This window comes from Macrobrachium rosenbergii, chromosome 1, assembly GCF_040412425.1.
Source record: "Macrobrachium rosenbergii isolate ZJJX-2024 chromosome 1, ASM4041242v1, whole genome shotgun sequence".
Lineage (NCBI taxonomy): Eukaryota > Metazoa > Arthropoda > Malacostraca > Decapoda > Palaemonidae > Macrobrachium > Macrobrachium rosenbergii.
Window position 1 is genome coordinate 36,100,914 of NC_089741.1, and position 14,995 is coordinate 36,115,908.

General features: G+C 38.2%; 2 protein-coding genes across 6 annotated transcripts in view; one reads left to right on the forward strand and one right to left on the reverse strand.

The window, feature by feature from the left end:
- LOC136849763 (protein phosphatase 1 regulatory subunit 14C) overlaps positions 1–14,995 on the forward strand; it is a 366,597-nt gene that overhangs the window by 178,420 nt on the left and 173,182 nt on the right. The window lies entirely within an intron of this gene.
- LOC136849608 (poly(A) polymerase type 3-like) lies at positions 126–14,972 on the reverse strand. 5 transcript variants are annotated; one of them, XR_010856396.1, is made up of 4 exons: positions 6,845–7,289; positions 4,177–4,325; positions 600–749; positions 126–223 (listed from the first exon to the last, which is right to left on the reverse strand). XR_010856396.1 is itself a non-coding variant. In XM_067122948.1 (3 exons), the coding sequence occupies exons 1-3, from the start codon at positions 931–933 to the stop codon at positions 181–183; spliced, it is 258 nt and encodes an 85-aa protein (XP_066979049.1). In that variant the 5' UTR covers positions 934–4,167; the 3' UTR covers positions 126–180. The 5 variants fall into 5 exon arrangements, 1 of the variants encoding a protein (XP_066979049.1); XR_010856401.1 differs by lacking the exons at positions 4,177–4,325; positions 6,845–7,289 and adding an exon at positions 14,437–14,972; XR_010856386.1 differs by lacking the exons at positions 4,177–4,325; positions 6,845–7,289 and adding an exon at positions 11,535–11,753.

A 14,995-nucleotide genomic window follows, 5' to 3' on the forward strand; every position in this document is an offset into this window, starting at 1 on the left:
TAACCTACACCTTCCATGCTATAAGATAACTCTCCATTCAGTTACATTTGGAAGCCAGCCTCAAAACTAAAGATATATATACACTGCAGAGAACAGTGAATATTCATACTAAAGACAAAAGACATACATCTGACATTACCTGTGGTGGCATATTTTTATGGTTGATGCTTACATCCCGAATCAAGAACGAACTAGGTCATTAAGCTTGCCCAGAACCTCAAACCTGCCAAAGAATGAATACTCCATGTCAGTGAAGACAGGCAATATTTCAATGGAGTAAAAAATTGTTAATACTCAATATATGCGGGGTGCTAAGGGTAAACACACACACACACACACACTAAAGGATGTTCTTGGAAGGTCTGCTAAAGAGAGTAACAGTAATTTGTATTTTGATTTTTGTATATGCTGTACACATATGGAGACCATGTTTTTTCAATGAAAACTGTCAAAATATTTATAGCTAGAATAATGAAACAAAAGTCACGCATTCAAATAACAAAAGCAGCAAATTCTCCTTTGCCTCTTGTGCTCTAGAAATCAACATTCCTCTGAATACCAAAAATTTTTATTTGTCAACATTGTAAACTACAACTCACCTGTGATTCATTTCTTCATCTGTTTCAAACATCTTGGCCTCTCGAAGGTACTCCTCCAATTTCTTTGTTTGCAATAAATCTGATGGTTTAGGCCCTGCAAGACTAATGGCCGAGGTCATACCCAGAGTCTTGGAGGATTCCATCTTTGATCTGAAAAAAAAAAAAATACTACGTTACTACTCCTGATCGTCACCTGCAAAATGATGAATTTAAATAATCTATTTCATAGTATGTTAACACTTATAGTTGGTCATTTATTTTCTGTATACCTCAAAATGTTTTTGGTATGGGGATGATGTGTAAGGGTGTAAGTTCCAAGGCACAAGATCTGCATTGCCAAAGGTCAATGCTGAGGATATGTCAATCAGGCACGTGCGTCATCCAACTCCTCAAGGAATATGAAGTACATCAATACCTGGAATATACATTTCCACCCACACACAAAGCTGGGAGTACAAGTTGCATTTGTTCTATGGAAACAAAAGCAACTGATAACACTGTCGCTGGCCTTCTCGGTCTGCTCACACTTATTTATTTACCACTACGAATGACGTCCAGATACCCGACTGTCAGGATGAAGGTCGACTGATTTGTGGTTACTAAAACTGGTGTCTGGATGAAGTTAGTTCCTTCATATTTTAAAACTGGCTCTTTGTCATGGCAAGCAAACTTTCATAGATGAATACTAATAATAATATAACAATGAAGATACCTGGCCAATATGGAAGTGGGACTCATCTAATATCTTAAAGAGTTTGTGCTTACCTTACTGTTTTTCTAATCATGTTGTGGTTATAGACAAGTTAATAAGAAATAATTGTAGGAGGTTGACTAATTACCATTCAGGCTACTTTCCAGTTTTCACAAGATACACTTGGGCTCCAGTATTCATGGACTGACAATATTTGCCAACGGATCTCAGTGTTGCAACCTTTGCCTTGGAGGCCAAGACTTTCCATGTCTTATGACGGCGATAAGTGCAAAAGGTAAAACTTGAAACGAATTTTACAGAATCTCTTCTCCACATTTCTAAGTTTCAAATTCCAACTCTTATTGCAATTGCTTTACACATGTATTCATTTCTGCTCGTTATTCTGATTAGAACTGCTAAGAAATTTCATTTGACTTGTTGTATGAAACCTACTGTAATTGAAGGTTACCTAAATACTGTGATTTTTTGGTACAAACAAAATGTTTACCAAAGATACGCTAGGCTACGAGCAAAAGGAAAATTAGTCTGGACCTATATGCTTAGTGTTCTTTAATGTTTAAATTTTAACATACTCTTACAGGTTGAGAGACAGTTCTTCTGTCACTCACTGTAAATTTATTTTTCATGATACAATGCTTGTTTTAGTCTCATTCTGAAGCCACTTAGTTGTCTTTTGCTTTCCATGCCTTCGAAACCTTACACTGCAGTTAATCTTTAAAAGGGGATATGTTTGTCGATGTTATTTAGGATGTAAATCCCAAAGTCAGTAAAAGATTAGGTTTTCAAACAGCTAATTTCCATTAGTATAACTGATGAAAAAGTATTTCTGGGAGTTTAGAATGAACTGAAGGTTTGATCTGTGTATAATACCTTTAGAGACTTTGTGTGATGTCACCACGTTTGAACGAGGCATTTCAGTTATTCGAGAACAGACATTTCTTTACCTTTTGTAAATAAGAAAAATACTACAGTATTTTCATAATTTTAATTGCTCCACAAAAATCATCATAAATTTCCTTACTAAACATATATACGATATACATTTTTACGACAATGTATGTTATTGCACATAAAACATAAGAAAATTAGGACAAATTCTTATGAATTTCTATTTAGCATTGTTTTCAAGAAAATTCTCTCTGAACTGCCCCTGCAGACACCTTTCAATGATTACCTGTGAAGATATTTAGTTGATTTTTTATATTTTTTACATTTTATAGGTAATATCATTGGAATCTAAAACGAAGAAACTGCATGCCATCAAAATCTCAAAGGATTACGAATAATAGTTTAAATTACCAGCACACCTGAACTCCATAACACTAATAGTGTAATGAAAGCCATTTTCCTTCCCCCCGGAGGGATGTAAAGGCCATGCTATGACAGCAATAAGCACGATTTACCACATACGATACTAAGGCTTTGGCCCTATTCTAAGTTTCAGTTTGACATGAATGCCATGTGGGCATGGCAAGGCTCAGGGCCCCAAGGACACTAAGGAGCACCCATGTAAACCCATGGGTAAGTGAACAAGGCCAATGACCCTGGAAAAGGGAAGGCTCAGAGTCACTGCAAGTGGAAGAAGGGGCAGAAGACGATAAAAGGGAGGAGAAAGAGCTCAACAACGAGGAGGAGGAAGAAGCTGGACAGACGAACAGATCAGGAAGAGGAATGCAGACATCCACAGATAGATTAATCGCTACCAGAGGCTCAACAGAGTTAAGCTCCTTGGAGGGTGTAGCAACGTCAGACTACGACGCCAAAGCCATACCTGAAGTTAAGTGATCCAAGAAGGAGGCAACAAATGGCTCTCTGCGATACTAAAAGGCCGTACCTTCTGCAAATACTCAAGTGATATTGTAATCCGGGAGGCAGCCGATGCAGAAGGAGCAAGAGGTGGTGTAGCGTACGAGGAGAGTTCAGCATGCACATCTCTTCCACCACTAAAAGAGTGTATATGCTGTCAAACACCATCCCACGTATGCATCACTTTGACTGAGCTGCTGGAAGTGTACCGGTGGAAGGATCAGGGAGAGGTGCAGGGAATGGGGGGAGGGGATAAAGGATCTGAAAAGGTTCGGTGGTGTCAAACAGGGGTACTGTATTCCTATTTGACGACACTGGCGAATGCTTTGCAGCCTTCCTCGTCTTCCTACCCAACCTTTTCCACCACGAAAGGGACTACAGGGCCGAACCAACATAATCAATGGGGCTCCACAAACACACACAACATGAAGCACCCACACAAACTCAAGTCCTTCAAACCTCTATTACTCATGTCTTGTTCCCATCACAAAGCAAACACATCAACGCATAAACAAAAAACCAGCAGCAGCTTCAACATACAATCAGGAAACAGTGCAGCTAGATATCTATCTAGAACAGTGGCCAAAGAAGGTGAGCTAGGTCCAGAGTAATCTCTGTGTGAATTGACGACACTCTGAAAGAGTACCCAGAGGGCTAATTCTACAAATTCCTTTCTTGCCAAATTTATGAAATATATCTTTTTTAGTACAGCATTTGGCTTAATTATTAATCACCTTAGACCTTTATTGAGTGAAAACCATGCATTTTTGTTCCCTGCCCATATGCCTAATAATCATAGGAGCCAGAGTGAGATACAGGGGTTTTTGGGTGATGCTAGACAGGACCCAGCATCCTAAAATAGGTTAAGGTGTATCCCTGTAAATGTACTGGCCACAGCTGAGTACTTCATAATTATTTTGGAGAGTTTTACCAACCATGTAAATGGGCTTATAACCTTATGATTTAAATGTTTCTGACCATTTATACTAGTGTAATTTCCTATTTTTTCTTTGATTTAAATGGGTCATCATTTACAGTAATGGCATATATTATTCTTACTTTGTTTATACTGTGATGACATATCCAGTGATTCCTCTTCTTCCTGTGAAATGGTGTCATACTATAACATATCCAGTGATTGCTCTTCTTCCCAGTCAAATAACTTGGGGCAACTTGTGACATCACAGCACAGATGTACGAGTGCAGTGCTGCATAAGTCAAACATTTTTTCCTTTTAGCAAATGTTGTACAATGGGAGTTCGTGTGTTATGTGGTAACATCATGACTTTTACATTTTGAAAAACAGTTATCATTTGGTGTAAGCTACAGAAAGTTACTGGTAGTTCTTAACTCCGAAGTAAAAAAATGTAGCTTATCTTCTGTCATAAAGTGAGATAACATTTTTCAATACTGGCGTCTATTTAAAAACCGGGGAAATTTGGCTTTTATGAGTTCTTGAAGAGATACTGATCAATTTAATAGTCCTTTCCATAACAAACGCTTGGATAACCCATTATAACCCCACATTAACAAAGTTGGGCAGAGAGAGGCCAAATGAGGAGGCACACCTTTCTGGTCAGGTTAATGAGTTCAGCGATTCAAGTTAGGTTAAGTTAAGGTTAGATTATTACAGCCCATCCACTGTACACTAAAACCCTAAGTTCCTGAGGAAGGGGGCACCCATTACTGTTACATATGGGGTGTTGTATTGGGATATTAAAATGTTTCCGGTGAAAATGAGTATGATATTCTAACATTTCTGGGTAAAGTATGAAGACAGCTACATGAAAAAATTGTTTATGAGTTTTTTGGCTAAACACTACATGAAAAGGTGTATATATGCAGTACAAGTGAAATACTCAGAGAAATTTTCTAAGATCATGAGTAATTTCCCATCTTTTCTGTTTTTACGTTTACACCTGAGGGGCTGGTATTATAATTTATAAATGGGGAGCGGTATTTGGTACCAGCCCCTCAGGAATGACAGTAAAAATATAAACAAAAGGCAATAAATTTCTCATTACCTTGGTAAATTTCTCAAATTATCTCACCCGTGCTGCATGGTATACACCCTTTTCTATATTCCTCAGTCAAAAAATTATAGATAAACAATATCTTCAAGAGACCACCTCCTTTACGATAATGGCAGATCTGGTTGGGTCCTATTCCTTCTGAATGCCTACTTTACAAAAACCAGTGGTTTGCAGTTATAATGGCCTACCCTAACAGTTTAAATAGCACAAAACATAATATAATCAGTCACAAAACCACCCTTAGCTTATGGTATACTCCTCAGGTCTCTGACAAGAAATAAATATACTTGATAACCTTTCTGTGGGAATACATATTTATAATAATAGCCTACCTTAGGCCTGGATTAGCCTATGGCCTACTGCCTAATTCACTGTAGCCTTTCTTTGCTAACCCAGAGACACCTAAAAATAGCATAATTCATTTATAACCTCCTGATGATGGTAGGAACTAATAATATCCCAGGGATAAGGTGAACTATCGTATGCCAGTGGTCTCTGGATAGGCCAGATCACCAGACCACTTTTCCCCTAAACAGTATTTCCGAAGAATTAACCTCATTTACCTGAGCTAGGACAATTTCATTTATTACCCCCTGATAATAGTAGGAACTAAAAGTAGTATCCAAGGCCCAAGGTCGACTATCGGATGCCAGTGGTTCTCGGATAGGCCAGACCACTGCTCTCCCCCATATAGTTTTATTACAGAAGAATTAACCTCATTACCAGAACAGCCTAAGAATTCATTTCGGTGCGACTTGAGAACGATGGGAACAGGTTCCACATACAAAAAACCTAACCTTCCCTGGAATGTCATGTCCCAACCTAACCAGACCTTTCTTCCTAACCTCACTTAGGGCACCATGCCCTGACCTGCCCAGGTGACACTAAAATTCATAAAAAGACTAAGCTTCCTGTCAGGGGTAGTGTTAGATCGCAGGCCAAAATGTGGACTATCGAACGCTAGTGGTCCTCGGACACGCCAGGCCACTTCTCCCCAAAATAGTAGCCTGTTTCAGAAGAATTAACCTCATTTACCAGAATAGCCTAAACATTCATTTATAGGGCAACGCCATGATGATAGTAGGAACTAGGGTAATAGTATTACCCCAAGCCCAAGGTGGACTATCGAATGCCAGTGGTCCTCGGACAAGCAGACCACCAGACCACTTCTCGCCCAAAATACAATTTCAGAATTAACCTCATTTACCAGAATTGCCTAAAAATTCATTTAAAGGCCAACCCCCTTACGATAGTAGGAACTAACAGACTAGTAGTGTCCCAGGCCCAAGGTGTACTATTGAACGCCAGTGGTCCTTGGATAGTCCAGACCACTTCTCCCCCAAAATAATACTCCAAAATTAACCTCATTTATTAGAATGGGCTGAAAATTCACTTATACCCTCCTGATGATAGTAGGAACAAATAGTAGTGTCCCTGGATCAAGGTGGACTATCGAATGCCAGTGGTCCTCGGATAGTCCAGACCACTTGACCACTTCTCACCCAAAAACAATACTCCAGAATTAACCTCATTTCTTAGAATGGGCTGAAAATTTCCTTATACCCTCCTGATGACAGTAGGAACAAATAGTAGTGTCCCAGGCCCAAGGTGGACTATCGAACGCCAGTGGTCCTCGGGACAGGCCAGACCACTTTTCTCCCAAATAATATTTGAGAAGAATTAACCTCATTTACCAGAGTCACGGGCAAATCACAGGCGACAATGGATGAACCGACCCCACACCGGATCACTGGGAGACTCGCCTCGTCGCCGCACTTGTCAAAAAAGGGGGATAAAACTTGCTAATAACACGGAAAAGGGAGACAGAAGACCTCGCACTGGGTAAACAAAGCTGTGCCTCGGAACTTCACAACAAACATGGCCGACTTAAGCCATCCGGTCCTTCTGGATTGGGGCCGAGATGTCTTCGGAGAGCGAGGACCGAAGATGTCTACGCCTTGATTTTGATCGGTCTTCGCCAGTTTGATACTTTTTTTTATTATACTTCAGCATTCTGTTATAATTTTCTAGACATACTGACAAAAATCTCCTACAACTATCACCATATTTATTTGTTTTTATCGTGAAAACTTTGACGTCCTTCGAAAAGACGAGGTATCTACTTCTATATCTCGAAGCTTATAAACACTAGTTAACATGAAATCAATCTAAAATAGTGGTTCTCATTCTAGTAGTCATTTCACAACGATGAGTAAGTGTACACATGAATTTGGGAATTTTAACAATACGTTTAACGGAAATGGTGTCACATTTGTTGATAGTTACAACGCCAATACTTGAACAGACAGAGAAAACATGAGTTATTCGGAAAATGTTTTCCAGTAATTTTGTGCAAACATCGCTGAAATACAGAAGCAACTGAGATATTATCAAAAGGATTCGACGAGTGTCTCATAAAAACTAATACTATATATTATATATATATATATATATATATATATATATATATATATATATATATATATATATATATACATCACTGGAACTCACTGTGGTCAACCACTTGTTCCTCTTATCTCTGGTGCTCGAAATAAGTAATCAATGTCTTACTGTTGGAAGCTGTAGAGGTAAGTTTTGGCATAGAATCTGCGGCACAAGAACCAAAAGGCTGAGACATGTGATGATTAGTCACAACGGTGAAGAAGTCAGTTCAGAGGAACGAATGGCTCAGAGAATTTTGAAATAATATTATGTGCTGGTGAAAGAAAACAAAAACTTCGGAGGGCTGGTTAAATGATACATTGGTGGAAGGGGAGGTTTTCAATATCTAGGAAGCAGGAGCGCAGGTGGAACCTTACAATTTTTAGCAATTCTCTGAAATGCGGTTTCTAGCCTGATATCCTCTGGTGGACAGCAGGCCGGGATCAGACAACCACGAACCCAGTTCATATAATATATGAGCTTTATATGACCAACCATTCTTGTTATTTCACGAGAACATGATGAAAAAACGGTCCTGTAACCTGTACTAGCGAAGCGTAGCATTCTCAGTCTTCTCAGAGCACGGAAAGTTGTGCTTATTAAAGATTGTACAGAAAAAGACTTAAAATACAGATCTTTTTGGAGAGATATTCTTCTTTGAAGAAATACATTTTCTCGTGAAGCACGGACGGTCATTACAGCGTAGTAAAGTAGTTTCACTGACAAGTTTTCAGTGCTGAATCGGACCCTCTCGTGGAGAAAGGCAAATGATGCTATCATTCCCTGTAGGACGCGAAGCCTATTACATTCTCCTGTTTTCTAGGGCGACTATTTGCAAGCGATTCGCTGTTGCAGGTGCTCTGCGCAGGTGTGCTCGCTCGGCAGCACAGTTGTTTCAGAGATCACCCTTCGATCCTCGATCTCGCCAATCGTGGGGATTGTTACAAATACAATTTTACGTATTCATTTGAAACTGTTTGCAAAGGCTCTCATCCATCTTTACCTATAAGTTATTCCAAATTCTCGTCAAATTCACATATCTAAAACTGTGATTACTGCTACATTATCAAACTCTTCTTTCCATCTACCTTCGTTTTCACTTTTGCTTCAATCAGTTAATGATCAGCTATCCCTCCAGCCACTTCTCTTTCACCATTACGCCCGTCAACATTCCCATAACTGTTTTGGAAGTTTTATAATGCCTGATATTATCCAGTGCTCAAACATCTTCTACAAAGGGTTTTCACAAGCTGCGTCCATGCCCATTCACTCTAGTTATTTTAAATCAAAGCGCTATTACAGCTTCTTTTCTGTCACTTAAATTTGCATTCGAATGCAGGTTAAGAAAAAAAGTCACATGTGAAAAAAATTACAGAATATTTCACAGGAAAAAAAAAGTCACATTCATTTATGGGGGCCGGTAATAGTCACAATTTTGGCCAGGAAAGAAATTCAGGTAATCAAAAAGAAAATATTCAAGTCAGACACAATTCACTTAAGTAACACACACATATATATATACACACATATATATATATTATATATATATATATATATATATATATATATATATATATATATATATATATATATATATATATATATATATATAAATATATATATATATATATATATATATATATATATATATATATATATATATATATATGATGGCATTGCATGTACGTAAAAAAATCACATTCTGTTCAATATCTTAAGCACAGTAAAGTAATCAAGCAAAAATATTTATTGACAGTACTGTACAGACTGAAAACACCTTACAGGATATAGCAGCCTTAACATGTATACCCAGTACTTTTAATGTTGATGCATTTGCAGATAATATAACTAATTTAAAATATTTTCTGTCTCATTGCTTTAATAGTTTAAAGCACTTGAATAAACTGTAACTGACTTGAATGTTTTTGTTTGATCACCTGACTTTCTTTCCTAGTTAAGACTGCTTTTTTTTTTGACTTTATTACCGGCCACCATAAATTAATGTGACTTTTTTTCTGTGATTTTTTTTTTTACCTATGGCTTTTTTTTTTATTAACCTGGGTTCGACATTGAAATTCAAGCTTCCTAAGAATATGGTGTTTCATTAGAAAGAAGTAACAGAAGGTAACAGGAGACACAGAGAGATAAAAACTCGCGCAAATGGTGATCGTTTTAGAGGTGAAATTAGATGTTTTTCTTGACATTCTTGTCGCTTGGCCTTTCATTTATTTGGTCCTGTTTCGGTCCTAAATGTAAATCATTAACATAGATTTCTGCTCAATGCAATACGGCCTTAGTACGTCAGCGATTCGGGCAATACCGACTGTACGTTTGCAAGTTACCGACATGAGAACATCACCCACCTGTGGAGTTTTCCGAAGCGGGAAAACGCTGTTACTAAATACGAAGATTGACGGGGAAAAAAAAAATGCTATATAAATGACTATCCCTGACCATTATCGGCACCGCAGACCAGAAACGACTTAAGAAAATGGACATTCGTTCGTGTGGTGCTCTATGGAGCATATGCATTCGTAAAATATTCGTGAAACCATATTTATAAAAACGAACCCCTGTCCATAGGGAACAAGCCCGCCGCAGGGGTCATTGACTTGAAACTCAAGCTTCCAAAGAATATAGTCTTCATTAGAAAGAAGTAACAGTAAGTGATAAGAAATAGAAAGAGATCAAAACCCGTGCAAATGGTTATTGTTTAGAGGTGAAATTAGCTGCTTTTCTTTACATTTTGTCACTTCGCCTTGCATTTATTTGGTCCTGTTTCGGTACTAAGTGTAAACCATAAGCACACAGTAGAATTCTGCTAAATATAGCACTACGTCACTAAGTTAGCGGTTCTGAAAACACCGACTGATTGTACAAAACAGGCATGAAAATGGCACCCACCTGTGGAGTCTTTTTGAAACGGAAACGCTAAACTTAACCAAAAACAAGATTGACGGGAAAAAAACATTCTATAAAAATGACCATCGCCGACCATTTTTGGCAGTGTAGACCAAAAAAGGACTGAAAATACAGAAAATGGTCGTTTGTTCGCGTGGTTCTCTGAAGGGCAAACATTAATACGCGCGCATAAAACCATATTTATCTCAAATAAATACGTATATACAGCCGCGCTTGAATATCTATGCTTTGGTATGTGGGGATCTAAATGAAGAAATGGAATCAGAATTTGATAAGCATTTTAAGTAAAAGTGCAAGCAAATGTTACAATACTGTAAGTTCTTCAATACAGTAGCCTATTATTATTATTAATATCTATAAACAAGTAAAAAAATGCGCCGAAGTTTCTTCAGCGCAGTCGAGTTTTCCGTACACCATATAATCAAGGCCACCGAAAATAGATCTATCTTTCGGTGTTCTCGGTATAATGCTGTATGAGTAGCTGCCCATGAAACTTTAACCACGGCCCGGTTGCGGCCTATCCTGTATCGTTGCCAGAAGCACAATTATGGCTAACTTTAAATACAATAAAAAAAAAAACTACTGAGGCTAGAAGGCTGCAATTTTGTACGTTTGATGATTGAAGGGTGGATGATCAACATACCAATTTGCAGCCCTCTAGCCCCGGCAGTTTTTAAGATCTGAGGGCTGACAAAAATAAGTGCGGACGGACAGACAAAGCCGGCACAATAGTTTTCTTTTACAGAAAACTAAAAATCTCATAATCGCACGCGTTCACAACGAAATAAGTGTAAAATATTCAATATACACAACGGGAATTTTCCAGAACCTCCCACATATAAAAGATTTTTGGGCAAACGGTGCACAGAAAAACTATAACGTTTGTTTTATCATTTACAGTCAATGAACGCTTCTAAGTGACGTACGGCAATTTATATGCATAAAACACACGGATTCTTCACTAACACTTTAGCGAGATTACAGAATTGCTCGCGCGCACACACACACAAATGTACATACCCCTCCTGTTAAACTTCTATGAGACTCTTCAATCTTCAAATCACAAGCTGTTGAGGACGTATAGTCGTCTACGACAGGCACCGATGTACTAAGGAGATGAGAACTGCACTCGAGCATTTATGCTGTTGTTTTTATCTTCCTAATCCCTCGGTACGACCTGACCGTCGACCTTCAACTTCTCCTGTCCAGACCTGCGGTCATCCTAATCTCCGCGGTCTACCTAGCACCCTGTGATAAAGTATATTTTGGACAGAGCAGCAAATCGTGGAAGGATTTATGGAAATAAAATCGCAGGCAACGTAGGAATAATAATTTTAAGGACGAGATCACTTGTGAAATACTGTACAGGAGTTTTAAGAACGTATAAACAAAAAGAGAGACGGTAAGGGGATAATCCCGAACAACGAAGGATTAACCACACGGCCACGGAGAGCAAGAAGAATGCAGGAAAGGTCAGGAAGGGCTGAAATATACGGCTCTGGGCTAAGATCAGCGGGTAGGTCATACCAAGGATTAATAGAGTACAGGGTTAGGCCTGCCCGGAGTTACTACGCATCTCCGTGACGCTGCTGGTTGATTGGAAGCTTACCATAGAAAAAAATCAGGAAAACAATGAAATGAAGGGTCACTATAGTAAAAATGTTTGTCCACCCACATCACATTCTCTCTCTCTCTCTACCTTAGATTATCGGAGAGGCCCCCGTTAATCTCTAGGCTGAAGGATATGAAGAATTCTCCATATATCTTTTTACTGACATTTGGCTAATGCAGTAGGCCTACACGTGTTAATCCGGGCCAGGTGTGATACTGAGACCTTGTTCTTCCCTCTGGTAAGGTCAAATATAGACTGATGACTTTTTTTTTATCTTAACGTCAACCAAAAGAAGCAGCCAGCGACGCCATGCCAAGAATTAGGTAACGAAAACAACAGATGCTGGAAGGAGTCACAGTAGTTATCATCTCCTTAGTGTATCGGTATCTGATGAAGAAGACTCTCTTCCGAAAGTTTGTACTTGGGAAATGAAAGAACCTGGAATCTAAACCGTCACGTCTCATTTAAGCCTAACGCCAGTAGTATGAGTGTGTAGGCCTATCACAGTGAAGTTGGGTTGCTGTTTTGTGACGTAGCATACCAGTGCGTGCTTCATTCAAAGCGAATGATAGTTTGATTCGAAAGATACACGCGTATTTTTGTTTTAACGTCATTTTATGAATATACAAATAAATTTGTCCTGGCTAAGAACAGAGGGCATTACTGTCCGGAATATCTATCCCTTATGATACAGAGGTCGCAATTGACGTCCAGTTTCCACACTGGATTGTGAAGTCCATTTATAATCTGGATCACTAATCCCTGCACCCCGGTCAACCTTTTGTAATCCGTACCGCTGGGAGCAATAAAATCTCTCAGGCACTTGTAAAACTAAAAGAAGAAGAAGAAGAAGAAGAAGAAGAAGAAGAAGAAGAAGAAGAAGAAGAAGAAGAAGAAGAAGAAGAAGAAGAAAGAAGACGACTTATCTCTACAAGTACCTCCTTTAAACTGAAAATATACTACAGTTTGCTAACAGCTTCGAAGTTCCAGGGATTAAGTCAAAATAGAAGGAAGCGAACAGTATCATACTACTGCGAATTCATCAACTGTTCGCCAAGCCGTTTTCCTTCCAGAACAATATTTCCTGATTAAACCCGTTTCTTGGGTCTTTTATGGGATAATCTCCTCTTGACCTCTGCAGTAGGGTTCGCTCTTTTATCTGCTTGATCATCTGTGGAAACCGGGCACCGTTGGTGAAAATAACACGCCACATTCACGTGCCTTGAAAGAATGTAATATGTTATTGATTCAAGTTATACGGAAGCACAAGCTAATAGCATAGCATACTGCGCCACAGGTGTGTTCATAGGTGGCATTGACTTTTTTTTTGGGGGGGAGGGGGAATGTCACAAGAATATACCTCAAATTTAGTTACGGCAAATTATCCCGAGAAAGAAAGTCAGTGTTCAAATACCATGAGCAACTTAAATAATATGTTTAAAAATTTTTAACTGGCAGTATATGTATGACCCCTACATACTGACAGCACGATTTTCATATAACAGCTTTAATCAAGTGTGGATAAAAGACAATTATACATTTTCTTGAGACGATGAAAGAATACAGAAAGACAGTATATATATATATATATATATATATATATATATATATATATATATATATATATATATATATATATATATATATATATATATATATATATATATAAAAAAAAAAGAAAAGCAATTGCATCACAAGAGCAGCAATGCAGGTCAGAAACTAAAGCACAGTGGTGAATGACAATTTGAATTAACATTTTGTCGGTTTCTCTTCAGTTATAATATTTAAATGACAAAAGAAAGGTTGTCTTTTACTTCTGAGGACAACATACGTCAATAATTTCAAATATATACACACAGAGAATCTGAGAATTAAAATCCCAAATAACGAAAACAAACTCTATTTACCCATTTCATATAAATCACATTCTTTTGTACAAACAAGGTTTGTTTATGCTCTGTCCAACCATCCTTATTAATCTTTTTGTTTCCAAAACGCGTCCTTTAATTAAGAGGAATATAAAAATTCGAAAATTATCTGGGAAAACTGACCGCGTTAATACTCTCTTTGGGGAGATTAACCCAGACAAGATTATTTTTGCCCTATCTCTAGTTTACTGGAAAAACCAGTTTTGCTCTCTCTCTCTCTCTCTCTCTCTCTCTCTCTCTCTCTCTCTCTCTCTCTCTCTCTCTCTCTCTCTCTCTCTCTCTCTCTCTCAATGAGGATTTTGAGTCTGCCTTTTATTTATATGTTCGTTTGGCGTTTTGAAAAAGAGATCTGTCTGGTGGAGAAACGAAAAAGAATAATTACCCTTGCTGAAATCGAAGAAAATAGGACGAAACTCAGTAGTCAAACAAACGTAAATAATACCACAGAGATTACAACACGTGAAGCGCAACAATAACCGCGAGTGGATATAGTGAGGACGAAGTATCGAATCACTATGACGTATAGACAAGGCCAGTGACGAACGAAAGTAAACATTTAAAGGAAAACATCATCTTTCGATAAGATGTATGTAGGGAAATGGGTCACACGTTAACAACCGCTGAGAAATCTGAGGAGGATGCCAAGTCGTATCCAAGAGCGAGCACAAAAATCAACTTGACGGAGGAGAAGTTCACTGAGATGAATGAGACAGCACTTTACAAGATGCCAAAAAGGTTGTACAAAACAGGGGGAAAGATCAGCACTTATTCAAGTAGCTTTCGACAAAACATAGTTACAAGCTGAGGAAAAATAATGAGAAAAAGTGAAAGAAATGAATATTACAAATGATGACAAAAAAAAAACTCCAAAGAGAATGACAAGAAATGTCACAGAAGATGACGAAGATGAGAAAAATATAAAATACCAAGGTCTGCTCACA